This window comes from Struthio camelus, chromosome 12, assembly GCF_040807025.1.
Source record: "Struthio camelus isolate bStrCam1 chromosome 12, bStrCam1.hap1, whole genome shotgun sequence".
Taxonomy (NCBI): Eukaryota; Metazoa; Chordata; class Aves; order Struthioniformes; family Struthionidae; genus Struthio; species Struthio camelus.
The window spans coordinates 11,730,279-11,758,101 of record NC_090953.1 but is presented as its reverse complement, the minus strand read 5'-3'; the positions used below and the strand labels follow the sequence as shown (position 1 = coordinate 11,758,101).

The window sequence follows — 27,823 nt, the reverse complement described above, 5'->3', positions numbered from 1 at the left end:
TGTTACGCATGTGGGATAACCCAGATCGTGGGAGGACTACATCTAGGAGTATGCATCCAGGACTGCATACTAGGAGTATTTTTAGACTGGTATTTCTGTTTAGGAAAGCAGTAAGCATAGAGAGTGAGTATCTGTTGTGCTCTAGAACTGCAGCCAGGCCAATATTTGTGTAAAAATACGTTATTGGAGATTTTCAAAGTAGTCAGAGGCATGTGAGTTGAGAACCTACCTCCCTGAGGGTGCTTTGAAAGCTCAGCCGTGATGCTGACTGGCTTAGGAAATCTACTTTTGACCTTGAGTTCACATATTTTGCACCTTTTAAAAAAAAAAAAAAAAAAAGGAGCAAAAATATATAAATATGTATATATTTTTTACATCTGTATGTAACATCAAGCTTGGTATCAACAGCCTATTCACAGGATATTTCTTAGCTTTAGCACCTCAAAGAATGTGGAAATTATCACTTTTTTAAAGAAACACGTGGCGGCTAGGATTGTGAATATCCTGTTTGTAGTGTAGGCATGAACAGTTATTGTGAGCCTATGCAGATTGGTTTCTTGAACCTTCTTCTATTGTCAGTGAAGAAAGAAAGGATTCATGAGAGCGTGAATCAGGAGCTGACTATTATCTATAAAGCCTAAGGGGGAACACATTTTCTAAGCAAAACTTACTTTTTTATGAATCAACTTCTTTGCCTTCTGAAAGTGGTTTAACTTAGTGTAAAAAGTATGTGCTCTATGATGTCGTCTCTTATACATCATGAATACCATTTGTCTTTTCAAGTCGTGCATCTGTTTGTAGCAAAGTTTAAAAAAAAAAAAAAATCACTAGAAAAAAAGGCCTTCAAAAACACTGCTATCACCAACAGCTGCAAGGATGTCTGTTATTCTCTCCCAGATTTTTTGCTTATCACTACGTTGCTTCAATCACTACATCGATTTATGTAGTATTTCAATCCAATCTGTTGGACTGAAAACGAAATCAGAATCAAGACTTTCTTATTCCCCAAGCAGAATAACTCTTGATGGTTTTTTTTTTTTTTGCTTGCCCATTTTTCTTTTCTGTGTATATTGTAGATGAATGATATTAGCCTGGACATAATATTTAAACCTTTTAAAAGTCTGTGTTGGCATTGGGTTAATACGCAAGAAAGCTTTATTTACTCAAGTGTTTGCTAGCAAACAAACTTGAAGTACTTCAGTAAATTCAGGAAGAGACAAAACTTGTACAAATGAAACCTGAACTTGCCACTGAGACCTGAAAAGAAACTCTACTGATCTGTACTTGTGAATATATTTCCATCCTAGGACGGTAAGCTGTTACTGTTCAGTCTGTCAGAGATAGTGTCTTTCACATCCAACCTGATTTGGGCAGGATGAATCCAAGACTAGAGTAGAGACTGGAATTCAAGACTGGAGTATCCTGTTCCTAGTTTTTGTTACATAATTCGATATACTCTTTTGGAAATCGGCAAGAATTGTGGGGGTGAAATAGTGGAGGAAAGAACTTTAGCCTTCAGTCTGTTGTCTGAACTGTTTTGGAATGGATAATTAGTATACATGTTTCAGAAAGGAGAAAAGACCCTCACCCACTAGCAAGGACAAAAAATAACATTCTTCTGTCCTCCCCATCTCTGCGTATAGAGATCTAACTTGACAATGTTTACAGCATTTGTTCATCTTTATCAATATCAGATGATACAGGGCTGGATACTCTTCTTAAGTTATGTAATTATAAAACTACAGTGTAGGTGTTCCACTGATTATCTTAAATTCCTAAGATGATGTGGGGAGAGGCTGAGGATTTGTGTAGTTCTTGGAGACTTGTTACTTACCAAAAAAAAAAAAAAAAAACCTAGAGAAATTTGTTCTTGCAAAATGAGAAGTCCTTGTTTTATACTTTTTTTTCAAAGCAAGATTTCCCCTTCTTAACGCATCTCCTCAGCAGTGAGTAAACTTATCTGAAAATCCCAATTTCTAAACCAGTGCTTGCCAGTCCCAGGGGGATATTAAAAACAGTGGACAGAAGCTAGAACAAAATACCGTGTTCAATCCTGGTGAAGTTCCCTTAATAAATTCCCATAATAAATTTAAGGCGAAACACAAACATCAGGCATGGGTTTGGTATGTAGGGGGGTGGGTGTGCTAAGGGGACAGTAATCTGCATTTCATTGCTCTTCCTTTGGTGTTACTAAGGGTGGCTTGCTTACTTCTGGGTGACATGGCCTGTTTTGGGTTGTGCAGCCTCCCGGCTGAAACTGAAGCTTGCTTCTCAGGGCCAGAGCGCTAATGGGCAGTAAATAGAAATACAATGTCCAACGGGCGTGAAGCGTGAAGCTGGTTTTGAGTGTTAAAATATATCTAATAGAGTTGGGAGGAGAGTGGAAACTAGCTCCCTAGATTTAGGATTACAGTTATACTTACAACTGTATTTATCGCATGCTAAGTGACCTGCCAGTACAGCAGGGCTGCAGAAAGGAGGAACTTTGAGATTTTCAGTCTTCGGCCAGCACACAAGTTAGCAGATGATAGCGGCTGTATGTCTCTGCAGCCTCTGACAGTGCAGCTCTCAAGCTGGCAGTAGATGGATCATCAACCCTGCAAGCTGAGAATCTAGCACCAATGCAGGTACAATTTGGGAGGAGGTTCACTTTGTTTTATTCATGAAATATTTATATTAAAAAATCCAGATGGCATTGCAATAGAAAATAGTGCAGCATAATGGAGTGGAGGCTGCACTTTCTCCTTGAGCACGTCTCCTTTTATAGATCCTTGGCTTTGCTGTAGAGTTTTATACGAGCATCCCGAAAGTTCAAGCTAGAACTGGCGCTCCATCCGTACGTAGCTCATGCTGCTGTCTGAGTCATTGCGGCACATGCTGGGTAATGCTTTGCAGGGCAGTCGCTTGAGAATCCTGCAGTGCCAGAGAACAAATAGACAAGGGAGGCACAGCAACAGCGTTCCAGTGAGACATCCTCTGTTATCATTTGCTGAGCGTACCTTGAAATTGCCTAAATATCTTAAACACAAATTTCTACCATGAAGTTGCATTCCAAGACAGAATTTGGGCTGGACTCTGTAACATGCAGAATGACAAATTCTGCTTGGTTATGCTGATAGAAATCTGAGGAGACTCGATGTGCTGTCTTTTATCTAGGCATATGCAATATAACTATAACAGAGCAGAATCTGGTCCATTAAACCTCAGTCCAAACAGTTGCTTCCTATTAGTATAATAAAAAAGTTATGTTCTGTCTCATGATGTAGCTGCAGTTCAAGAGCAAAGTACAGCTGAAGAATGGAAGTGTTAATATAGTTTTTTCTGTTGTGCCATCCAAATACGAATACTATTTATAGATGCACATGTAATTCATCCACCTAAAAAGTATGTCCCATTCTTAATACCTTTTGCAAAAAACAAACAAACCCCCCAACAACAAGAAGAAACAAACTCAAACTTTGGTTTATAATGATACTGTTAAGAACAAACTACTTCTAGTTGTATTAATGCCACTTTCACAGTAGTACATTATGATAGTCTATTCTATACTATGCATGTTCTCATTGCTAATGTCTCTTTCCTGTTCACAGAAAAGAAGCTACCGCTGGAGTGGAGTTTAATGATTAGTTAAGAGTTGAAGATGAAGGTTTGAACAATGCTTTTAACAAGTCTCATCAGAAAAGGGCTAGTCAAATGTTAGATTACACCTTGAACTGTATTTTGTAGAGCCTTAGTGTCTTACTGCTGTGTAAATGTTTATATTATTGAAGTTTTTGGAATTATATGCATTAATGGGAGAATATACACCCTTTAATTTCCTACAGCATCTCAAATAGCAGCAGCAGCTGTGTATGTGAAACACAAAAATAACTTGGCCTTGCATGCTTTCTATGCAGAGGACAACATTGAGCCTCCGAGGAGAATTAGTTTTGTTTCTGTACTACCCTAATTAAATTACATCTTTGATATTGTACCTGTGTTTAATGAATTACAATGACTGCAGTGACATTAGCCTGGTTAGGAACTGAATATGATTATAAGTGGACTTGAAGGGTTTTTCTCCATCATAGAGAACAGAATTTTAGTGCGTCTGGTCTCGTGTATGCAGGTTACAGAGTAAAGGTGAAAAGGTGGGGAAAACCTTTTTTCTTTAGCAAAGCAGGAAAGAAATACGATTAAAACCAATGTAAGCAGTGCTAAGTAATAACAGCCCTTTTATCTATTTCAGAGTGCTTTACAAGGGCAAGTAGGTCTCACTATTCCCTTTTAAAACTTTTATTTATTTATCTATTTTTAACCAGTGCAAATATATAAGGTATTTGAAGATGACATAACTTCCAAGGTTAAGGAGCAGGTCCGTGGCAGAGCCAAAAGTAGATTACATGTTTCCAGATTCCAGATGCAGTGTCCAGCTGTTAGAAATTCTGCCCTTGAACTTTGTTTGAACAGGGGTGGAGAAGAACCACGTCTCATTCACTGTGTTAGGTGTTTTTTGAATATTTCTCTTCTATTTTATGTAAGATTTGCAGATAAATATGAAATGTGATATAGATTTAGTGTAAAGCTTCAGTATAAATACAATCTGATTCCACTGACTCAGAGGAAGTTCACCAGCGCTGAGCCTGGTATTTTCTTCTAGCTTTTTCTCTGCTGTTTTTAATATCCCCCTGGGACTGGCAAGCACCGATCTAGGAAACTGGGATTTTCAGATAATGCATCTTCTCAGCAGTGAATAAGTAAAAATCTTACTCAATCCAGTGAATAAGAAGTGTGACTGGAGGTCAGAGAGCCATTGTTGCCATGCAGGATTTTGAACTTATCCTTCTTTGCAGTCCTGTTGACAAAGTTAGAAAGTGAAGTTTGGTGTCTGTGCTATCTCTGAAGATGGAGAGAGCCACAAACATGTGAATGCTTTCTTTCCTGCAGAGGAAGTAGCACTTGCTAGTTTGGCTTCTGGGTCACGGTAGGTGTTTGCATGGTTGGGGGAAGAAGCCATGTTAAAGTAAATTATTAATTAAAGCCTGTAACCTCATCAGTTCATAAACAGCAGTTCCAGTCTGCTGTTTAGAAATTCCTTTCACATAAAGTCATGATAAGATTTTTTTTGAAGAAGGTAGCTTGAATTCTGCTTTCAGTTTAAGCTGCTTCGATGTGGCATAGGGTTTTTGCCTTTTCCCCCTCTCTCTCTCTCTTGCTCACTCGCTCGCTTTTGGTATGGGGGTGAGGGAGACACAAGCAAAGCGTCTGTACCGCTTTGCCCTGTCCTACAGCTTTCCCCCTGCTCAAAGAGCAATGATGCTATTTCTCAGTGGAACTCTCCCTCCCTTGTACTTTTTATAAAATTCAAGCTTCTGCTAGCATCTGTTGCAATATTTTAATTTAATGGGAAGGAAAACCTTTTTTAGTGAACAGTAGGAAAGAGAGGGACACAAACAGGAGAACTGTAAGCTTAGTTGGGAAAGGAATTTCTTGCACAAGTAGCTTTCTGTTTGAGGAAATACGTTGCAAAAGAGACTTCCAGTTAAATATGAATGTCTTTGGTGCGTGCTTTCTCTCATCAGCAGTTATACCCTACATGCTTTTCTTAAAAAAAAAAAATATATATATATATATATTATTAATATATATTTATGTATTTTTCTATATATTTGTTTACTACTTTTTAAGCTCAGCCATACTAATTTTCTCAAATATTGTCTGAGTTCATATGCAGTAGTGATTACTTTCCGTCCTGAAGCTGCCCTTTCCTCTGAGCCAGGCACAAGTAAACTAACCCGCAAAGGCTCTAAAGGCATGAACAAAACCAAAAGCTGTTCAACTGAAGGAAACCGATGGAGCACTGAGATGGAAAGAATACCTCGTGGAAGTAATGCAAGTTTTTGTTAACTTACAATAAAAGTGCTGCTCAAGAAATTCATACCCCACGACCATGATGCTTTTCCTTTCAGGAAAAGAAGCTTTTGCCGTTCTCTGTGCCTTCACAAAAGTGCCACGTTTCTAAATGATTGATGCCAAAATGTGGTGGTGGGCATGAATAGTATCAGTAGATAAGATGGAGGAGGTACCTTCCTTTTTCATGTACCTTTAAGAGGCAAGGTAGAGCTGACTAGCGTTTCCCTGAGGAGCTTCTACACCTGATCCTTGCAGGCGTAGAAGAGGAACCTGGCTTGTTCAGCAGGTGGGGGCATGCAGTTTGCAAGCATGTTCTACCACACAGATTGGGGGAAAATGTTCACTTGTGTGGGGAAGATTAACAATAGATAAATTGGCTACCTGAATGGAAGTAGTGTGAAGAAAGTTGGCTGTAACCTCTAAGTGATTCCCCCCCGCTCCATCTCTGACCCTTTATTTTGTCCTGTTCCATTTGCCGTTCTACACACCTTTTCTTTTCAGATGCAAGGTGTCCCAGCTTCACTCTGCCATTTAATACAGTCTCTTGGAGAGATTCCTTCATTTCCTCTCCATGATGTAAAACTATTTTAATTAGACAAGGACTCCAAACTATATTTCCTGCTATTTTATTCTCCTGAGTGTGTTTTTTCTGTGGTTTCCTCATATGCCGAGAGAGAGCGTAGCCTTTTATGTCACTAAAACGGATCTTATATAGTCTCTACAAATTGCATATCTTTTTTTTTTTGCACATTAGTAAATTATTTTGGATGTTTAGTCATATTTGGACGTTTTATATGGTCATAAGCCATTAAGAATTTCTCCACTTAGGAATTCTTGGTTTATAGTGATGCATTTTCATGGAGATGAAAGTAAAATAAGATATTCTGGTTCTATTCAGCTTGCGGACAGGGCGGAATAAATAAGCATGGTCATAAGACCATTTGAGGTCTTATGGTTGCTGTGATTCATTTAAAAAAAAAAATAGTAGCTAATAGGTGGAATTGGAAAAAGCCCTTGACTAAAGGCTTTGTTCAATTCCCCTTTGAAATTGATTAAAGGAGACAGCGAACAACTAGAATTTAAGGTGAGCCCCCAAAATAAAAATCAGTACTTTCTATGATGAATAATTTGTAAAATAAGAATATAAATGAGTTAGCGCAAATGGAAAGGGAAATGGAACCTTCCACAATTACAGATTCGGCCCAGCCTAAATAGGTAGGAGTGAGGGAATCTAAGTTTCCGAAGACATTGTATTCTTGCTTATTAGTAGAATGGAAACTACAATCTACATCTGAAAATCAGCATCTCACTGAATTGTCTACTGTATAATCATGAAACTACAACTGGTCATCTTACCTAGGAGCTTGTGGTCCGCTCAAGTCAAACAAAGCAGGCGCTTGCAATGTGCTGTTCCCATTTGCTGTTAAATGCAGGGTAATTAGGTTTGAACAGCATTTTTGGATGTGACTGGTTTGTGATAGAAAAATATTTGTCGTCTTTCCAGATTCTTTCTGAAGTTGGAACCAGAGACATTTTTCAATGCGGTTTTAGTTCAGGCAAAAACTGTTCAACAGTCTGAACTGTGTCAATGTTTCTACTAGTGCTATAATATCAATAGAATATTGAAATGCGTTGAAATTTAGAAATATCTAGTGCTGATAGCTGTAAATGGCTTATCTTACCTTCTCTGCCTCTGAAAGCTCCAGGCCCAGTTTCACTGTGGGTAAACGGAAGCTGATGACAGAGCTTCCATTATTTTGTATAAATACACTATATATAACCTGCGTTGTCCCCTCCACCACCATCTTTAAGCTTTGGACGCAGACTTTTCATAGATGGTCTCTGCCCAAAATATACTTATCTGACATCACTTAGAAGGCAAAAAGTCTGCCCATCAATCTCCGAAGGACTTTCTCTGAGTAAGCGTTGCTTATAGAAGAACTGCAATTTCCCTGTGTGGAGTGGCACTTGTCCTGAGCTGTGCTGCCCTGGGGGGGGGGGGGGGGGGGGCTTCCTGTCAAAGTTCAAGCCTGGGTTACTACCTTTTCTGTATCAGAAATATTCATCCCTTCAAATGTTGCTTTTTTTGACATTTACTTAGTGGAAACGCTCTTTAGAGCATCTTCATTAGTTATTGTCACACTTCTGAGTTATGGTCAGACTAGTGCAGGATGGCAGAAAGGAAGCGTTTCTGTGCGAGATTGCACCCTGCTGCAAAGAAGAAAGAGCAAGTTCAAACGGAGAAGGGCTTGTGTTATTAATAGCCTTATGCCTCAGCTTCCATGATAGATTTGTGACTTTGCACTTAGCACCTCTTTGTCTATCAGCACATTTGGGAAACAGCCAGAAGACTGGTACAGATCACTGTCTGATGAACAAAAAGTTCGTTGATGCACAGGGAAAAAGATGCACATAAATATAGCTACTCTGGTACAAAAGTAGTGATGCTGTTGGGAATTGCTCTTTTAGTTTTACATCTAAACTACGTTTGTTAAGAAAATGAGGACGTCATTTTGCAAAAAACTGTGAAATATTATTAACTCTTCTTGCCAAGTTTTGCCAGTTTCTGTGATACTTTATCAAAATTATACAAAATGGGAAAAATTCTAATTGCAGAAAAGCCTAGTTTCAGGTGGAGAAGTCAGATCTGTGAAAAGAAGGTGTTCAGACAAAAGCATTCTAATAAGAAATTCCATAAAAACATTGATGCAAGTTTTGCAGAAAATGGAAAAGCAAATGCTGTATTTTTTTGGGAGAGTGGGGGAAGGGAAGCATCTATTTATTTTAAATAAATGTTGCTTTAAGAATGAGAAATATATTTCATAAGAAAAGATTACAAATATCTAACTCTCTACAGGGTTATAAATATCTAAAGTAGGGCAAAATCTAAGTAAAAAATTCTAAGGACAGAGACATTTGGCACATTTTACTCGTGCCACCTTGATTGGTCTGATAATATACTGTTATCTCTTTTGTATCGGTATTCACCTATTAAGTGTCCTTGAACCAAACACCCAAATTATCAGCAGCTTGGGGTCTACTTTAAATCCCAAATGAAACTTAATGGTGTTGTCGCAGCTCTAGAGTCATGTTGAAACTAGGTGCTCAGAATGCCCCACAAATGACGTCTAACTCTACTAGTATTGCCAAACGGAGGTGGAGGTGGTACTCTCTGAATAACATTGAGCAGTGCTGTTAACCACTGATTTTGGATGGATATAGGAAGACTATTTGGAGTACTTCTGAGCTGCAGGCAATAGGTAGCGTGAATACTAATGTCAATAGGTCTAGAAAAACTTATTCAATTTATTAAGCTTTAATAACTAAAAAGGTAACCTCCTCTGATATCTGAAACTGCGGATTCTTATTTATGAAAATTATGTGTATTCTTTTGGAGCTTTACTTAATTTATGATCTAAAAGAGCAAATGCTTGTTCACATAGTGCATCTCTTAAGTCATTCATTCAGCAGATGTTGATTCGTTGTTGATGTATGCAAAGCTGAGTAAGTTTTGTTCATCACTTGGGACATGTAAATATATCAAATGAGTGTCTTTACATCAGCACTTTAGCATGTATGAAGCATGAAAACTAATTCTATTAATGCACTTTATTTTTCTAGAAAGCAACTTTAATTACAATCTGTCCACAATTACTCTTCTAGATTGGTGCAAAAGAAAACTCAATTTTTGTCAACTTGCAAGTTGTTTTTCTAAATTGGAATGACTTAGATGTATGAAGATTGCAAGTGTTGGTGTGCCAGTTATAACTATTACTTAGAAAATACTGCTGTGCAAAAGCCTGCCTGTAATTGCTTTTCTGTTCTAGTATTCCTGGAAGCTGTCATGTGTCAATGTATTTCAATTAATGGAGTTAAAGATGCACTCTGTGCATTCACAAGAATTGCTCAAAGTAATGTTCAAACGTTAGCAAAAATCAGGAATTGCTGTATTTCTGTAATCAAACAGTAAATGTGAAAAGAAATAAGCACTGCGAGCCTTGTTGGAACACATGTCAATCAAATTTAATTTACTTAAGATGTGCCATGTAGAATGATTTAAAGGGCTTGTGTAATTGCAAATCTCACTTTTCTTTGTGCTTATCTTGCCAAGCAGCTATTCTGAATTTTGGAAGTCTTGCTGGGTTTTTATATACTAAGTAATTTTGAGTTGTGTTATTAATAATGAACACACTTCTATGTGTACGTTCTTAATTATTTAATTTAGTCAAGGTTTAAAAGGCCATGTCTCGTGCTTTACTGGGTACGAAGAATGCAAAAATTGTGATGTTTTCATTACAATGAGTTTGATAGTGATTGAGAGTTACCCTTCAGTGATCTCTTCAGCTGTGGTTAAAGGTTCCTGTGTCGTGCTACTAATGGATGTACTGCCTTTTTTGTAGGAATTTTTTGCTGCGAAATCATGCCTTGGTATTGAGGGGGACAGGGCCTTTTGACCTCATTTGCAGAAGTGCTTCAGAGCTAGTTCGGGATTTCTGTGGTGTAAATTACACTTAAAGCAAATTTTTCCAGCTTTCCGTGTCAATCTATTTAAAGGTAGAATTTGATTAAATTAGTTAGCAGCGCAATACAGATAATGGTGTGTGCAGGCTGCCGGTTCTGTCCCCGTGGGTGAAGTCGGGCTGCGTTTCTCCCGTGCTGCTGTTGCCAGTAGGAAGAGCTGTGCCACGCGGAGGTTCAGGACGGTGCGCGTCGTACTCGGACTTGTGGGCTGGGAAACCTCACTAGCCCCAAATGCATTTCAGTTTGTGGTATTGCGAGATACAAAATGACGCCACTTAAAACCCATAGTGTGTTTTGAAATGGAGTTATAAAAATAAGGCAAAAGGTACAGTGACTTAGAGTTAGGTTTTGTAAGATGTGGTGAGCACAAGTTGCATCACTGCAGAGAATGAGGTCTGAAGTCCTCCTCTTTTCCCTTGGGAACTGTTCCTAAGGGCTTCGTACGAATCCCGGTGAAGTCAGAAGTGCTGTAAGGCTACTGGGAGGTGCATTTTGCTGGATTTTTCAAAATCTTTTGAGTAATGAGACTGGAACCGCATTGTAACTTATCAGTTATTTTTGTAATGACCTCAGGAACAGGAAGTGCATCACTTCAGTGCTCTAATGCAAAGCGTGGACTTACAGGGGTCTGACAATTGACAGCTGAAATAGACTTAAAAAAAAAAAAAACAGAAAACAAAACCCACAAAACTGTCATGCAGAAGAGACCAAAAAAAAAAAAAAACCTTTGCTGATTCAAAGGGAAAGTATGCGGTCCCTGTACGGCACAACAGGTGGATTGCCTTAACGGCCAGCAGTCGGGACGGACCGTGTGGCGGGACGACGCGGGCGCTTCACCGTATACTAAAAGCAGTGGGAACTGCAGGAGTGACCGTTCAAAAATAACGTGTGATTAAAACGTAAGGAAAGGAGGAGGAATTATCAATCCATTTTGTAGTGACTTAGTACAATTCACAAGGTGAGTAGAAGTGCCTAAAAAAAAAAAAAAAAAGCAGTAGTTAAGCAGTAGTTTGATAACATTGTAGAACAAATCTCTAAACTGATTACGTGGGAATGGAATTCCCAAAGAATTACCGCTCGAGGGAGAGAGAAGTAGGTTCTGGAAGAGCAATAAATATTATTTGTCACTCTTCATGCATACAGGGTACACTTGCTGATCAAACGTTACGCTGAAGCACTGATGAGCAGTAGTATGGTAATGTAGGGAGAAGTTAATTCAAAACCTGATGAACCAAAAATTATGATGTTTCTCAGTTTTCAAGTTAATTCAGTGTAGCTGGTTGTGTACAACTTCTGTTGTATACCTGTTGCCTTCCGTTTTCTGCACAGTTCACTGGGGAGCACTGTAATGGATGATCTTGACCACGTATGTTACTGATAATGGATTCACTAAAACTGTCACTCTAAGCTGTGGCACTGCCAAGGATTTTTTACTTTAGGTTGCTATGTAGTTGTGTAGGAACTTCTAAAATTAAGTGGCACTATTTGCAGCATATCTTTTCATGTTAACAGTTCTTGAGCCCAAACTAATTTAAGTATTACTTATCCAAATGTGTAAGCTTTGAGCTGAAAATTGTAGACTGATATTAAAAATGCCTGTGTCTGGTTTACATTATTTCTCTTGGGGTTGTTCTCAGCAGTGGAATTGTAGTGGTACTTAAAAACACTTGCCAGGTAATCTTTAAGACTGTTTGTCTTAAAGAAAAATATTCTCATTTGTCTTTAGTTTAAGACTAAATTTACTCTTTGTGGTGTTGAATGTGTAATGAGATAGTTCTGACTTCAGTGAAAATAGGAATTTATTCTGACTTTACAGAAAACAGAATGAGGTCAGCTCAAAAATTGTAAATAAAAACCACTGGCTTTTTCCTAGCCCTTCCTTTGACAGTGCTGTCTGACATCAGCTGTGAATTAGTGGTTTTTAGTCTCGCATGTGGGCATGGAGGATATGCTTTAAGGCACAAAGTCAGGAAGAGGTGTTAGATGCTTAGTGTCCTGATGAGGAGGCCCAACATGTTCAGCTTAAAGGATTTTTTTTAATGATTATATTAAACTGCAGTTTTAAACCACAGCTGATCTTTAAATGGCTTTTCAGTAAAGCTGTCTAATAAGTAGAAATTAGTAGAATCTAATAAGGTCATAGCAAATGCAGGAGGGTGACTAGATCGTCATGAATTATGCAGTGCGGTTAAGTGTTCTCAAGAATAAAAAATGATTTAAATGTTTTAAGTATTTTAATTGCCCATTCTGCACATGCAAGCTGTGATTTGTATTGACTAATCTCTCTTGTTTGAAGAACTAGGTTTTTATTTTGTTGTTTGAAATGATGTGGAAATGTGAAATGATGTGTGTTTGAAATGATGTGGAATGATAACACTGGCATATGTTACTTGAGGGGAAAAAAATGCTGCAACTGAGTGTTCCTTACCAGTTCTTGCAAGCTCAAAGTTCGTAGCGGAGCTGACTACACTGTAATGCTTTGGATTTCAGTTCCATAAAGCCCTGGAATATTTGCCCAAATTTAAACACATGCCACACACAAACAGCCCCAGAGCTATACAAGTCGGGTAGACCCCCTCCTGAGTTCAGGCCTGTATTATAATCAGTGAGGTATTTAATATTAGCATTTGAGAGAGAGCCACAGGGAGCTGTTTTGCCCTAATAAACTAAGCTAGTTTAGCCTGAGGAAAGAATGAAAGATCCATTTTCTGGAGTTAATTCCTGGGCATTATGTTGGAAGTGGTCTGATAATGTTCTGTGAACTGTAAGTGCAATAGATTCCTTTGAGGAGGTGTGAATCAGAGCAGTGCACTCCTCCAGGCTCGTGACTGATAATATGCCAACATTTGCTAGAAAAAGGCAAAGCATAGATTTTTCACTAGATCAAGTGGGAATTATTAGTTGCCATATGACGAGGTCAGAAATGAAAAGGTATGCATGGTTAAGGTAATGTAAAGCTAATTTGATTTAGGGCAGGGAGGACACTAAAGAAGTCAGGCTAACAAAATGGGTAGCTGGATTGTTTTTGTACCCATATGTTCCTACTGTGTATACAAGTGCTATGTTTATGGAATCAGCTTAAGAAACTGGATTCCGTCAGCCTGAAGATGCAGTTGCATGGCAACTTGTGTCAGTATGAATCTAGGCCATCGTAGCTTCGTGCTACCCCCACAGTAAATTGCTGCCCACTCCCTTGAGTCAGCTCTGAGTGTGGGTGTGATCACCCCCAGAGCTGATACAGGCAGCTGATCCAGCCAAGGACTAACCCAGCTAAAACGTACAATCAGCTTTCAGGTGGATTAACGCCCTGAAGCAGCTCACTGTGTAATCACAGGAGAGCTAGCACCAGTGCAAGGAAGTGGTGGAAATGTCTCGCCAGCGATGAAAAGGATTTAGAGCAGACTAAGCAGCTGTGAAAAATACATTAATGAATATGTGAATGTTTTGTTCACATTCAGAGTAAGCTGTGCTGGGTAAGAGACTTGTGTCTCACTGGAGTTTGAAGTTCTGAGTGATGAGCAAACAGGAGCTCTCCTACCCGTTCCTCCTGAGTTTAGTGCGAGTATCTCAACTATAATCATGTGAGGGCAAACAAAGCAGGCAGGAAGATCTGTCTGTGCTCCACTAAGGCCATAGTCCAAACAGGGCAAATGAGTGGCTTACGTAAAATAGCCGTCCGCCCAGATGCAGGTAAAAGGGACTCTCCTAGTGAAAGCACCTCAACACACTTAATCCACAAAGCCTTTAAGTGGTAGGGCTTATGCTGTGAAATCTGTGAGAGTCTTGTGTCTGACTTCAATGAACAATGGGAGAAGGCTGTTCAAGGGGTGAGAGAAACAATGGTGTTATCTGGCTGGAGGAAAGAGAGAGCTTATATCAGCTGTTGGATATTGGGGGAAGGAAGCTCTGCTCAATTAGGGTAAGGACTAGCATGAGAAATGAGATAGAGCAGAGATACAAGTTAGAGTAAAGTTGTAAAAGGACTTTAGAGGTGACAGGAGGCGATATGACCACAAAAAATACATGTGGTGTAAGATTTCCATATACAGCCCCCTGCTCACCAGCTTTTCCCCAGACAGGCTCGTGCTGACTCTCTCTAACCCAGTCAGCGGTGCGCACGCGGTCATTGAGCACATAATCTAAGAGGCAACTAAACTTGTTGTCTTTACTGGCAAATAAGTGCACTTCAGCAGTATCATGCATGTTTCTAAACCCAAACTTGGCCTGCTGGTGGCATGAGAAATGGAGGCAGTTGCTCAATCAATATTGATGCTGCCTAGAGAAAAGTGTGCATGTTCTCTTACAGTCTCATAGGGGACCACTTCAACAGTTACTTGTTAGCATCTGTAAAAGCAATCATTAAATGTCTCTCATGACATGTCTCTCTCATGAGAGACATTTAATGTAGAAGCAGCTTAGATCAAGTACGAGTTGGAGTGACTACAAAGAAAGGAAGTTATTTTCTTTAAATAAAAAAATGTTTACTTGGAAAGGAAGCGTGTAAAGGAAGTTATTTTCTTTAAATAAAAAAATTTAAGGATTTTGTTTTATCACATAATCACCTTTTCTCATCTTCCCAGTGATCATCTATCAGCATGTCAAAAGGGAGCCATGCCTAACGTGTAAGTACAGGGAACATCTTTAGAAAGAGGGATTGTTTTAAGGTCGAAGCATGACTGTGTTGTTGCCAAGTGAATTTTTGCACCAGGAAGTTGTGGAGGGAGGAAGATATGTTAATGCGATAACACTTAGGGGAACCCACTCTGCGTGTAACTTTTCACTCAGCTCTAGTTTGCCTCTGTGGGGAGGAAAGGGGAAGAAATATTGCACAGATGTTCAACCTTAAGCAAGACACTTGAGCAGAAGGGGAAAGCTGTGCTGGCAGGGCCTCTACCCGGCACTGAGGCTTGTTGCTCATCCCTTGTCACCCTGTGGGAGACCCTGCCTCTGCCCCATGCACCCACGACCACTGTTTCTCTGCCAGCGCTAGGGCACCTACTTCTAAGTATGTTCTGGCTGGGTAAACGAGTGTCAAACAGGTCAGAGTTAGGAGCAGAAAAAAATCCTCAAATTTTCTTTTTTAAAGAAATTCAAAATATTTCATATAACAAATGTTTGGAACTTAGTGAGGAGTAAGTGAATTTGGAAAAGGGAGCATGAAAGTTCACTAAAGATTTTTTGATGGCCCTTCTTCCCCCTACTGCCCCCAAAAGAGCAGTTGATTCAAGTCAATATTCCTCTAACAGAATCGTAGTTGGAAGGGACCTCTGGAGGTCATCTAGTCCAGCCTCCTGCTCAGAGTATGATTATAATGATTTAATCCTATTAACCCAGCCTAGCATTGTTTAGCATTTGCTATATCTGCCTGTGTGACCTTTGGTCTCTGTATTGGACTTCTCTTTATATAAGGCATTTAAAAGCTCTGTGCGTATTAGTGGAAATGAAGGTACATTTGCTTTAATGATTTGTCAAAGCAAATGGAATAGATGTTTGTTTTATCTAAGTGAAAGTTCAGTCCTGGTAAGTGGATGTTTAAAAGACAACACAAACGTTTATAAAAGCACAAAATGTTTCTTGGCACCTGTTCTTGTTCATAGTTTGTTACCAAACCTTTTAGGGGCAAAATGATAAGCTGCAGCTCGGAAGTGTTCACCACCGTTCAGGAGAAGAGACAGTGATTCCAAGCTACCTTGTTGATGACTTCTGCTCCTGAAACCATCCCAGTTCTGGGAGTCATGGATAAGCTCCTTTTTTAAAAAAACAAAACAAAACAAAAAAACACCTCAACCAAACAAACCCATTCCATAAGCTCTTTCCCTCTGGGTATTACCTATCTGGGAATAAGAGGAGGTAGGAACCTTAAAGGATCCTTTGATTTCTCTGGGGTTGCTGTACTCTGGAGACCTCTACCATTGCTATGCTTGCTTGGTTTTTGTGTTACGACTGCGGTACCTGTATTTGTACAGCATATCCAGTTCCAGCTACATTATGGAGTTGCTAGAGGACTAGGAGGTATGTTGGATATGGGAAATATTACATTGTCAGCTAATGATGAGCCTTTATACTAGTGTAATCTTGGGATATGTTCAGTTCCATAAACAGCAAGATTCTAACAAATTAAGGAACAATATTTTAGATTTCAGGAAAGAAATTTGGAAGTAAAAGGGTGATTCTGTCTGCGTGGAACACTACTTTCCTGTGTGTCATTGTTTTTGGCTAGATGAAATCTCAGATCAACGAAGTTGGTTGAGTTTTTGTCACAGATTTCAGTATGATCAGGATTTATTATTAAAAACACTTATTTTCTCTTCTTAAAAGCAGGGTCTTGCATCTCACCCTATATTGCAACCACAGAGTCTTAGGTAGGCGTTCAGAGGGGATAGTATGTCCACATCTAATAATTCGGGTAGGTCAGTTTAATTTATTGCATTTGAATTCTTAGCCAGACATTTTTCATTTGAGTTATGTGCAATAATAGTTAATTTCAACTATTTGCTAATTTATAAATGTATGTGGAGGCATCAGTATTGAGTCCTTTAGGAAACACAGTGGAGACTTGCCAGGGAAGTGTTCAACGTTTTGGAATACAAAGTAGTTTTTGTTGTGCAATGCATGAGCTACAGAATAGCTTTACCAGTCAAGTTTGACTAAAATGCCCAGTAATGCTGTGACGTGTCTCTGCCTGGTGCAAAATGACTCACTCTCTATAGAGATGCAAAATCACATTATATAGTCTCGTACTTTATTCATAGATGGACAAAAATTTCCTTTGTCTATGATACTAAGTTTCAGTAGCTGCACGTGTTTAATCTAAGCTCACGGATACTGTTGCTGAGGCTTGGTGTCTACAACTTCTCATGCAACCTATCTTGTTAAATTTCTGTATTTGCCTCCGTTTACTACAGGTCCAGTATCTCACTCTCCTTTTCCGCTGCTATTGATGTGGTTGAGAGTGGGGTGTGCCTGTTTTGTTACCGGAAGCACTGGCCTCAAACCTGTGTTAATTTGAGCTTGTCCAGAACTACTACTTTTGTTCTGTCTAAACAGTTGCAGTGACTGGGAAAGGTGGTTTGATGCTGCTTTTAAGGACCATAGCCAAAAGTCATCAAAGGGCAGTCTGAGACCTTTCTAATGCAGAGGTCTGGAATGTGGTTTATGAAAGTATGAGTGATAGGTATGGAGCTGTGTGGTTTGAATGATGGCATGGAGATGAGGACTTTATTTTGGAATGGGATTTTGCTCTCTGTAAGGGGGATGGATATTGCCACGTGTAAGTTCAACATGTAAGTTGGACTTGCTAGTCCCCTTTCTGTAAGAGAGAATGGGAGTAATGTGCAAATCCTGAAGAGCTTTGGGTTTGCAACAAGATGGACTCGGTTTCTGGAAGGTACATCTCAGGGCTTTTGCTGTCTCTGAAGTTCAGTAGCTGCCAAGAGCATCAAGAATCAAAGCACTGTGGTTAAGAAATCCCTATGTGACGCCTGTGTTGCTTGCTTTTTTCATCCCGCTGCCATGGTCAAACAGCTAAAGCGGAAATGCCCAGAGTGTGGGGGGGGGGGGAGGGGCTCTGAGCAAGCGCATTTAGGTATCTGAAGTTAAGTCTGATACTGATTTCAGGTCTGAAGCATTTGAGATGGTGGTTCACCATGTCCCGAGAAAAGACTTCAGATCAGAACCTGCCTTAGAAGTGTAGAGCTAGAAGTAATGGCTGTGCCCAGGTTCAGCATGTTTGAAGCCTGTGGGACCCAAAGACAAAGTCCACCTGCAGGGCAGCTATTGTCTGGCCAGTTAATAACAAGTTCCTTTAATCTTTGGATGGTCCAGCTCTTTTGTGAGGGACTGTTTGATGACATGACTTCAGTCAGGTCTGGACAGCGGGATTTAGTTTACAGCTTTGCTCTCTGTATTTGAGTGCTTGGATTTCTTCTGCTATCATTTGAAGTGCACGTGGTGGGAATTTGTTCTTTAGCTTAATGTTGGCATGTAGGTCTGTTCTTCCTTCTAACCACTGAATTTCATCCTTAATTCCATGGCTGCCATGAAAGAGTATTTGAGAGAAAAGAAAAACTCGGGGTGGGGGGGAATAGAATTGTGTTTGAGTTGTGAATTGTTCTTTATTGAAGTTTAACATCTAGCCCAATGTCTCAGTGTCCAGTTGAGATGATGTGCTAGTTGTCTGCTGCTGGAATTAAGCTCTGCTTGGTGACAGCTGCTCTTTTTTCCTTTAAACGTACAACACAATTCTTTTCACAGTATTCAGCAGCTAGTGCTAAAGCTCTGTGCTAGTGCTTAAAAAGAGTAAAGAATGCGTGTAATTAGGAAGCTGCTATATGTTATGGGAAAGAAATAGAAGCTTTTACAGCTACAGCTGAGGGTCTTGTCAAAGTTATCTACTTATTACTAATTGCTTAATATTTTCTGTCAAAGAAGCTTGGTAAAGGAAATAATCTTAAACAAGTACTGTATGCATTGCAGGAGAAAACACTTAGCCTCTCAGGTTTAAAGGTGACAGACTATGGTCCTTTAACTGTTTCCTGCTGGAATAATACTATGCGTTCTGCATACTTCTAGCTCCTGGCTAGTAATCTCATCTCACAGAGCTCTAGGGTCTGAGCTTCTGCAGCTTAAATCAAGGTGTTTTGCTGCTCATCCTGAAGACAGGAGGAGACTCTAGTGTCCTTTCAAAGTGAAAGGTTTTAATACATGCTGATGGCATTTTGTCCAAATGACTGGTTTCTAATCGGAGTCCTTTACTCTTGTAGATGATTTAGACCTCGTGGTGTATTGCTTTTTCTTGAGCCTGGCATTACAGAAACTTTTATAAACTGTTTAGCAAGTAACTGTTCCCAGTTAATGAATCTGGTGGCATTTATCTGTTGTGTTCTTAAGTTCAAGTGTCCACTTATCTGTGGGAAAGTGCTTTTGCTACTTAAAGGCAGAAGGTCAAAGTTAATAAAACAAAGTCACAAACAATGCATATTGTTGTGATAGAAACCCAAACTGATAGAAAGTAACTTTTCAAGCAAAGGTTTATTGCAACTCTCCTTGAAAGCAAAGGTAATGTTATATCTCTTTCTAGTTGTTTTCCCCCCCTTTCCCTTCATTATTATCTGTTTCCCAAAATGCCAGCAAGTACATGATCTTCTCTGGGCTGTTTGCTACAGTATTTGTGTCCTAGGACTCATCATTCTTTCAACCTTGAGTTAGAGGCTGTATAAATTAACAATATAAACCAGTTTCATACTGTGATAAAAGAGCATGAGGGTGAGCAAATAAATGTCTCTTGAGCAGAGTACTGGAAAAAAAAAAAATCAAAACTATGTGCAGCTCTTCCTAGAGATGGAGAAAGGAGACCTGCAGGAATAGAAAAGGGACCTGAGAGAGAGTATATTTGGGAGGGAAGGTTGGATGAATTATCATCATGAATAGATCCACCAAATAACTGGTCATCATAAAACGTTACATTTCCTGCCTAAGTAAAAATTCTCTGAACAATTTATTAAGCTAGTGCTCTTAGTGGTGGGAATATTTTTTCTCTTGGCACTTATGCAGAGAGCAAGAGCCACAGCTAGGCACTGCTTTGTTTTTCTGAGTTGGGTTTAATCAGAACTAAAGTGATGCTTAGGCCTCTCTCTGGCAAATTTCATCTTTAAGTGATTTAATTATGGATTGATCCATAGGACTACTATATACTGATGACAAGACCAGAGGGGAGACACGGGTCTGGAACAACTCCTGGAGGCCCCCATTCATAAAGGAGCCGGGTGATAAACTTGGGGATGGTCCTGTCAATAGGCTTTGCTTTTATGAGCAATCAATTTGCCTTTAAACGGTAAGGAAACTCTACCACTATGTGAGAAATACAACAGACTCCTAAATCTCAAGTTAGGGAGCTAGTGATTTAAGTAAAAATACATTCCACAAATTGCCTAACATAGCTCAAGAACTAACCTGTCCAATGGACACAGTTACACCCACGCTATCAGAAACGTGTGTCTGTACTTCAGATTGGCAAGGCTTTATCGATCTGTATCAAATCCCATGGTAGTTGAGAGCTTAGAGTTAAAAACCAAGTTACCTCATCTTCTCTGCCTTTTAAACCTGAGTTAAGTCACTTGAAAGGGCCCAGCTCACATTAAGAACAGGCTTAATTGCAATGCTCTAAGTGAAGTTAGTTTGTGTCATTATGCATGAGTATAAAAGCTATTAAAAACTTTATATAGATTCCTTGGATTTCTTCTGCCCATTTCTGTAGTTCCATTGTCATTAAAAAAAAACCAAAAAACCAAAAAAAACCTCCTGATATATATTCAGGTGAACAATGGAAGATATGCTCCGTTCTACTGGGAAAATAGTTGAGCTGCTTGAAGATGCTGCCAAATGCATACAGTAAACAGCGGAAAAGAAAGTATTCTCTTTCCTATCTATCCCCTATTTCATTTTAAAATCTCTTTAATTGTAGGATAAAGTCATTTAAAATCACTCAAATGATTTCCGTTAAAAGGAATCAACCCCTCCAGGATTAGTTGAGGTAGTAGCTAAATTACTATTTTCACCATCTGGTAACTGAAGTGAAAATAGCAATATCAGGGCCTTCTTTCCTATGTGGATGTAAGTGCAGAGGAACTGATAAACACATACATACAAACTGATATCCACATGCAAGCTCTGAAATAATAGGTTTCAAAGAGTGATTTGAGTTCGTCTCTAGTTACAGTGACTATATCAGGGGAAATTCTACTACGAGCAGGATGCTTTCCGCCACAGCGGCTGTTGCAGAACGGGCCGTATTTCAAAAGAAACTAAGGCATTTGTCTGAAATCTCTAAGGAAGAAGTGATCAGTAGGCAATCTGCTGTCCCGGTCAAGATGCTATTTGAACATGTTAGACCATACAATAGTGGCAGCAGAGTAACAGCGAAGTTGGGCAGTTACTCTTCGTGCGCTCTGAATCACCTCATTACTGTTACAGGCGTGCGTGCAGGCACAGGAAAGGGTATTCCTGTATTTGCAGCGTCAATACGCTGTGTAGGAGGAGGATGCAGAAAAAATAACTTCGAAAGGAGTTTAGAAATAGTGTTGAGCCATTTGGCTCATAGACTCCTGTAGCTGAGCAATATTTGGTTTGATTTCTGCTCACTGTGAATACACGAGGTGTATTTCCTTGTGAGTACATGAGATATGTTTCATCATGAGCACATTGGCATCCTAAAAGGAAAAGGAACCAGCTAGAAAACAACTCTGGTTCTCTAGCTGTTCTTGGAAGGTTATTGAAAACACAAACCATGCGAAAACATAAACCATATGCACAAGCAGTGAATAGGCTTTCATCGTTTGTCTACATGGGCGAAAACCAGCTTTGTTTCTTCAGACTTGGTTTTAAGGCTTGGTTTGAAGCTAGAATAAAGTGCTTTACTTCACATCCAAGCTTGTGCACTGGAGAGTTGCTTTTACCTGACATTTGAAGCCTCGGGTCATGTAGCAGTGTGTATTGCTTGAGTGCCCTGGCAGGCAATTTGCCTTAGCTGTGCCGGTAATTTTATTTTTGCATAATATAAGGAGGAGATGATAAACACATGATGCTATGACAAAGTGTCTTGCTGTGATCAGAGCCACCATTTGTCCATTACACCGGTGACTCTCTATTCCATTCCTGTCCCACTGACTTAAGAAAAATCTTTTTTCTTTTGAAATGTCTGTGGTTCAGCAGTGTTAATGTTTTGCATGTGTGAGGTGTTTTAGCATCAGTGGAAAATGGACTTGATAGACAGATTTAAATCTAAAACCACAATATCCTGGAATTTGTTTCATGAAACCACCTATTTGAAGAATTATTTGTGAAAGAAAATTAATGGGGAAGATTGATGGAAGAAAACGGAAGAAATTACCTCTTTTTCTCCTTGTGAGGGATCCTGAGCTACTGGCTGCTAGAGGCTGTCAGATCAAATGCTGCTGCTTTATCTTTGTGTTTTCCCCTGTGTGTGCACATGTGATCTGTTCAGGTATTGAACGGTGCCTTGTATCCGACCTAGGCGAGGAGAGCAGTGCATGCCAGGAGCAAATAAAGGAAACTGAAAGGAACATAAGGCAAAGAGAGAAAAGTTGTAAGGAGGGGTGAGGCAACTGAGAGGAAGATCAGGCTAGGTGGCAAAAAAGAGTAGTGGTGAAAAGAGAATTAATTAAAGTCAAGAACATAAATTTAAGGGATTGATATTTTTTTTACTAGGCCTAAAACGTGCAAACAAGTTACCAAGAACCAGGCGAAAGGGGCTGGAGTTCTGCTCCTTTAGATGGTGATGGGGAGAAGTCTGGAGATACCAATGGTTAATGCACGAGAAGCAGATGTGTGTTTCGGGGTGCTTGGCAACTCTCTAGCCTTTCTGGGAGAGACAAAATCTACAAAGCCTAGTGGAAATACTCAGGAGACAGGAGAAAGTGACAGCTCTGCAATTATGTACTGCAATGTTGAGGTAAGTGTGCAAATAGGACTGCCAGGTAAACCTGGCCCAGGAGCTCAGTGCCTTCATGGGACCGACCGCCCTGGCACCAAGCTGCTGGCAATACAATAGCTCAGTGGTGGAGCAGTTTCTTCATCCCCCCCTTCCCTCCTCCTGGTTCCAGTTTTTGAGCGCTGAGCCAAACTCTTACTTCATCTTTCTCAGTTCGATGCAGACGACGATATTGTAGCGAAGAGCAGGCTTTGGCCCTGGTGTTTAAACTCGTGGCGTTGATTTAACCTTGGTGGCACAGAGCAGTATCAATCTTGCTTTCGCTTGCTGAGGAAGGCAAGCGATGTTCGTACTTCTGCCTCACACCGAAAGCTCGGTGACCTTTTAATTGTCGCCAGGTCTCTGAGGGAACCCAGCGGTAGAGGCTGCCTAGGGAATATGCTGAATTACTGCATCCCTTCTTGCCAGGACCATGTTTCGCTCCTCGTCCTCTCTCCCAGTGCCAGACTGGTGCTGGCTGTTGGAGGGTGACTGGTGCAGCTCCAGGCCTCCTCTGGCCGAAACCCTGCAGCTGGGATCCTTAGGCTCAAAGAAGAATTTGCGGCAAAACCTTCACTTAAAGTAGAGCTAGATTTTCCTGGATTCACAAATGAAATATATAAAGTACTAAGAATATTTTAAGCAGGTTTTCAAATGATTTTATTTTTGATACATTAAATACACTGCCCTCTCAAAAGTGACAGTTTCTGCTGTAGTTTCCTTTAAAGCTTTCTTTTAGTTTTTGCTAACTCTGGCACTAGTGATACAGATAAGAAAACTGCTGACTTGAGCTAATTTTACTAGCACAGAGAGCTGGGGTTTGAAAGGTAACAGAATGGGCAAGAATAGGGGTCTCCCAGAAGGAATTAATGAATCCATTGTAGAAAACGGGATTTCTGCTCGAATTTAATATTGTTACATGAGCCTTTTGTGTGGGGAGGATTGCCATTGCTTTACAAATAATCATGCAACGTTACGCTGCAAAAGTGTTTGTGCTGTTCTTTGCGCTGACAGCGGGCTTACCAGCCGGGAGGCGTTGATCAGGGCTCTGTTTTGCAAGCCTTCCTTCCTCTTGAGTTTTCCACTTTTTGTGTAATTTTTAAACATGTACTTTATTTTGGTGGAAAAGTACTTGCTGATGTTCAGAGTTCTCAATGGCATTTGAAATTGGTTAGACCATGCTGCTATGGATCTTTATATGTTCATGAGAGTTTACCAAAAAATGGTGTGCACAGGGGTGCACGGGTAAGTGGAGTCCAGCAGTAGTTTAAATAGTGGTCACTTCTGAAGTGTTCCCTATGTAATTGTAGATCGTGCATGGAAGGTGTCATAAACTGTCTGTATTACCCTAAGGCGTAAACATCAAATATTTTGCTCCTTCATTAGTGGTGTTCTTCTAGAGTGTGGTTGCACAGATCATTTGAAAAATACCCACCACCTATCCAGCCCTAATCGACGAACATAAATAAAGGAAGCCTTGGCTGTGCCATGCCAAAAGAAACACAAGGACAAAATATCGCATGAGGAGAAGGCACTAAGTAATAATAACACAGAAGCAGTTAGTGTAGCCTGTCAGCTGTTTATGGCTAGAATCTGAAATAAAACAGAGCTCTCTTATGTTGGCAGCGTGAGTCCTGTGTGCTTCTTGGATAAGTCTCTTGGGCCAGACTTTTTTAAAATGTATTTACGTGCCTAGAGATGTAGATAAGCTGGGATTTTCAAAAGCATCAGGGTTCCTAATACCTTCTAATTTGTTTTTTTTTAATGTGTGAAACAGTTGCTGATTAATTCCATTCTTTTGAAGTAAAAGCATAGTCAATTCAGTGGTTTTCCAAAAATACCTACTATTCAAATAGCTATATCTTGTTATTACCGATGTTTTGCTACTCAGCTATAATATTGCAAGTAAGGCTTAGGCACTACATTGATAATCCTGCAAACAGATGTCTTCAGTTTATCTGCAGACCATTTACACCAGTGCAGAAACTTTCCCTCAGTGCCCTGGCTACAGGTCTCAGCCCTGCTTTGCAGGGCCAGAGCAAGAACGTGCCTCGGGTTCTGCACCAGCAAAATCCTCGGGGTCTTTTTTGGGACTTGTGATCAGGAGCAGGCAACTGAGTTTTCTGCTGAACTTGCTATTTCAAATGTGGCCTAGAAGAGTTCTTCGCTCAGCCATCTGTTAACTCTGGTCTTGCTGTAGGAAGTAACTCAATAGTCCATCCCAGTCTACTGAGTCACTGCTATATTTCACACTACTGTTTTGCTTGTATCTTCCTGTCCTATTGTTTTTGCTTCATTCTTGTTTTCCCTTGCTTGCTCATTTTTGTAAGGTAAAGGGGAAATTATTCTCTGCTATATCTGACTTTCTGCTAGCCAAATGTTTGCACATTTGGGCTGAGCACTGATTCTTTGTAGGAATTTTCTTCTTTTGTAAGAATGCAGGAAAAAATAACACCATTTTTCAGATTTTAAGAGTATTACCATACAAATTTTGAAAATCCAAAAGGCAGAGGAAACAGCTGATCAGATTAATTTGAACATGGAAAACAAGCAGAAGTAATTTTCAGTCCACTTTTCTAGCAGACTGTATAAAATAAAAAATCTCTTTTGCACAAATTGTACATGCACATGCTTTAATCTCATTCTTTAACAAAATCTGAAATTGTGATCTTGTAGTAAAATTTAGTCACAGTACAGTAGCTGACAACCCACAATTTGTGTCCCATAAATATATTTCTGAACAGGCAAAGGGAGTGAAAATTACCTGTGGAATATTTTATGTAAAGCAGCGTTCTTCATGGCAAAGAATGGGGAGGTGGGACTCTGGCATTCTGATATCAGAGCTACCGCTTTTTTACTGTGTGGCCGATGACAAGTCAGGTTAACCCAAATGCAATCAAGTATTTAGGCTTCCAGTTTTCCCCCTAAATTACTGGTATATTAGGAGCCTGAAGGTGTCATTGAATCTATACCAGTTGCTCCCTCAATTTTCTGGTAGCATCAAAACCCATAGCAATGGTTAATAAATAGCTCCTAGTTGGAACAGGCAGTCTGGCATTCAGAACTATCAACAGTACAAGTAGCAAGGTTTTTCTTTTAATGAGAAACTCGAGGGTCTTGGAATGCCACAGAAAGAGCCAAATTGTCAATTATATCATAGTGAGGAAAAATTATTCTGAAACGTGAAGAATTCAAACCAGAGGCATCTGAAAGAGCATACTTTCTTAGAAGGGAAGATAGCACCATTCTCAATGTAAAGGCTTCTTTATAAAGGTCTAGATTACACAAGCTGTGTCACTTTGGCTGAATTTTTAAAAATAAAGTTGATTTAAAAGGCTGACTGATTGCGTACTGCCTGGATCCAGCAGCATATAGGATTTTGGGGGTCGACCATGTAGCAGTAAGTGTTCAGCATTCCTGTCCCTGGTTAGAGTTCAGGTTCTGGCACAAACTTTTTGTATCTAGTCTCCTGCAGAACAACTTTAAGGGGTATCAGAGCTATAAAGTAATGTTTGATATTTCCATTATTGAATTTAAAAAAAAAAAAAAAAAAAAAAGCCCAACCCTCCCAAACTTTGGCAAAAAATGCATATGAGAAATATATTAGAAAGGCTATAGGAATAATATCGGGTAAGTTTTAGGTATAGTCGTCAAAGAGAACAGAGCTCAGCATTTTTTTATTTCACAGATATAGCAAGTAACACTGAGTCCTAAGTAATACTTTATTAAAGTTATTGTTGGCTTTCACATACTGCAGGACCATACTGGTGCAGTGTCCTATTGTCCTGTTTTCACAACTATTTTAATTGTTTAATGCCAGTCATTTCCAGTTACCTGATCAGTTGAAGATCTTTTCTTAGAGCAAAAGGCATTACTCCAGTGTTTGCTGCTTACTTTACAGATATTGAATTTCTAAAGCACCTGTGCAGACTCTTCCAGATCTGTGCAGACCTGTTTTGTACTTTTATTTTTCTTTTTCTTGAAAGAACAGGAGTCCAAAAACGTTTCATGCACCTCAGTTATGTCAGCAGAAGGAATTGCAAGGATGCTGAAGCATTTAGAAGTGGTCAAACACTCACGTCGTATGCCTTATACTGACTGATCTTTGCGTAAGGCAGTCATTAGCTTTGTCAAAACACCATGCCCTTCCCATTTGAAGTATTTCCTTTGTAATAATACTCCTGTGTGGCAGAAATCTTTTGCTTTGACCATGCAAAATCTTATAGGTTGTTCAACTAGTTGCACTAGTTGTAACATTCTTTCTTCCATCTTTTTTTTTTCCAATGTGCAAGTCCTTCCTCAAGAAAAGGCGGCGCTCGTAAAATCAGTAACCTCATTTATCTCATTCTCGAGTTTTGTGCCTTTGCCTTCTTGTTTGATGTGGCTTCCAAAGCAAAGGCTGTTTGATTAAATACCTTTGCGCATATGCCTATGTCTTCATCAGTCGTTATTCACAGAAATAGATTTAAATTGGGAGACGTCGCACTTGAAGCAGGTAGCGTAGAAGAGCTCTCTATAGAAGAACTGAAATGGGTGGGAATTCCTATCTGCATAGTTATGAGCTGCTAGGGTGAAAGTTTTTTGCAGAAAGACTGGCATCTTGGTTTATCTCTGAGGTGTGTCTAGTTCCCTTAAACCCCTACCGCTCCTACTTTGGCTAGGACTTCTGCCATTGCTCAGATGTTCCTGTATGTATCAGCACTTTGCGAGGGTTTCCTCGATCCCAGCACACATGGTTTGCACAATTTGAGCTTCCTTTAAATAAAACTAAGCTGCCACTTTTGAATCTTTGCCAGAAGGATGCCAATTGCAGCTCGACAGCTGTGGTGGTTCATTGCGTCAGCGTGGTGGCTGCAGACCTTACGCTCCAGGGTGCGAATGCGCATTTTTGTCAGTGTGAGCGTATGGGGTTTTGGATGGACT

At 39.8% G+C, this 27,823-nt stretch overlaps 1 protein-coding gene across 4 annotated transcripts in view; it reads left to right on the top strand.

Annotated features, from left to right (window-relative positions):
* SH3GL3 (SH3 domain containing GRB2 like 3, endophilin A3) overlaps window positions 1-27,823 on the top strand; it is a 54,592-nt gene that overhangs the window by 3,803 nt on the left and 22,966 nt on the right. The window contains exon 1 of one of the 4 annotated variants that reach the window (XM_068958004.1): window positions 3,626-3,646. The exons of the other annotated variants lie outside the window; for them this stretch is intronic. Within the exon in view, the coding sequence (XP_068814105.1) occupies window positions 3,641-3,646 (6 nt within the window). The 5' untranslated portion in view covers window positions 3,626-3,640. Of the gene's footprint in view, window positions 1-3,625; window positions 3,647-27,823 lie in introns of those variants that run through there. 4 annotated transcript variants of the gene reach the window in all.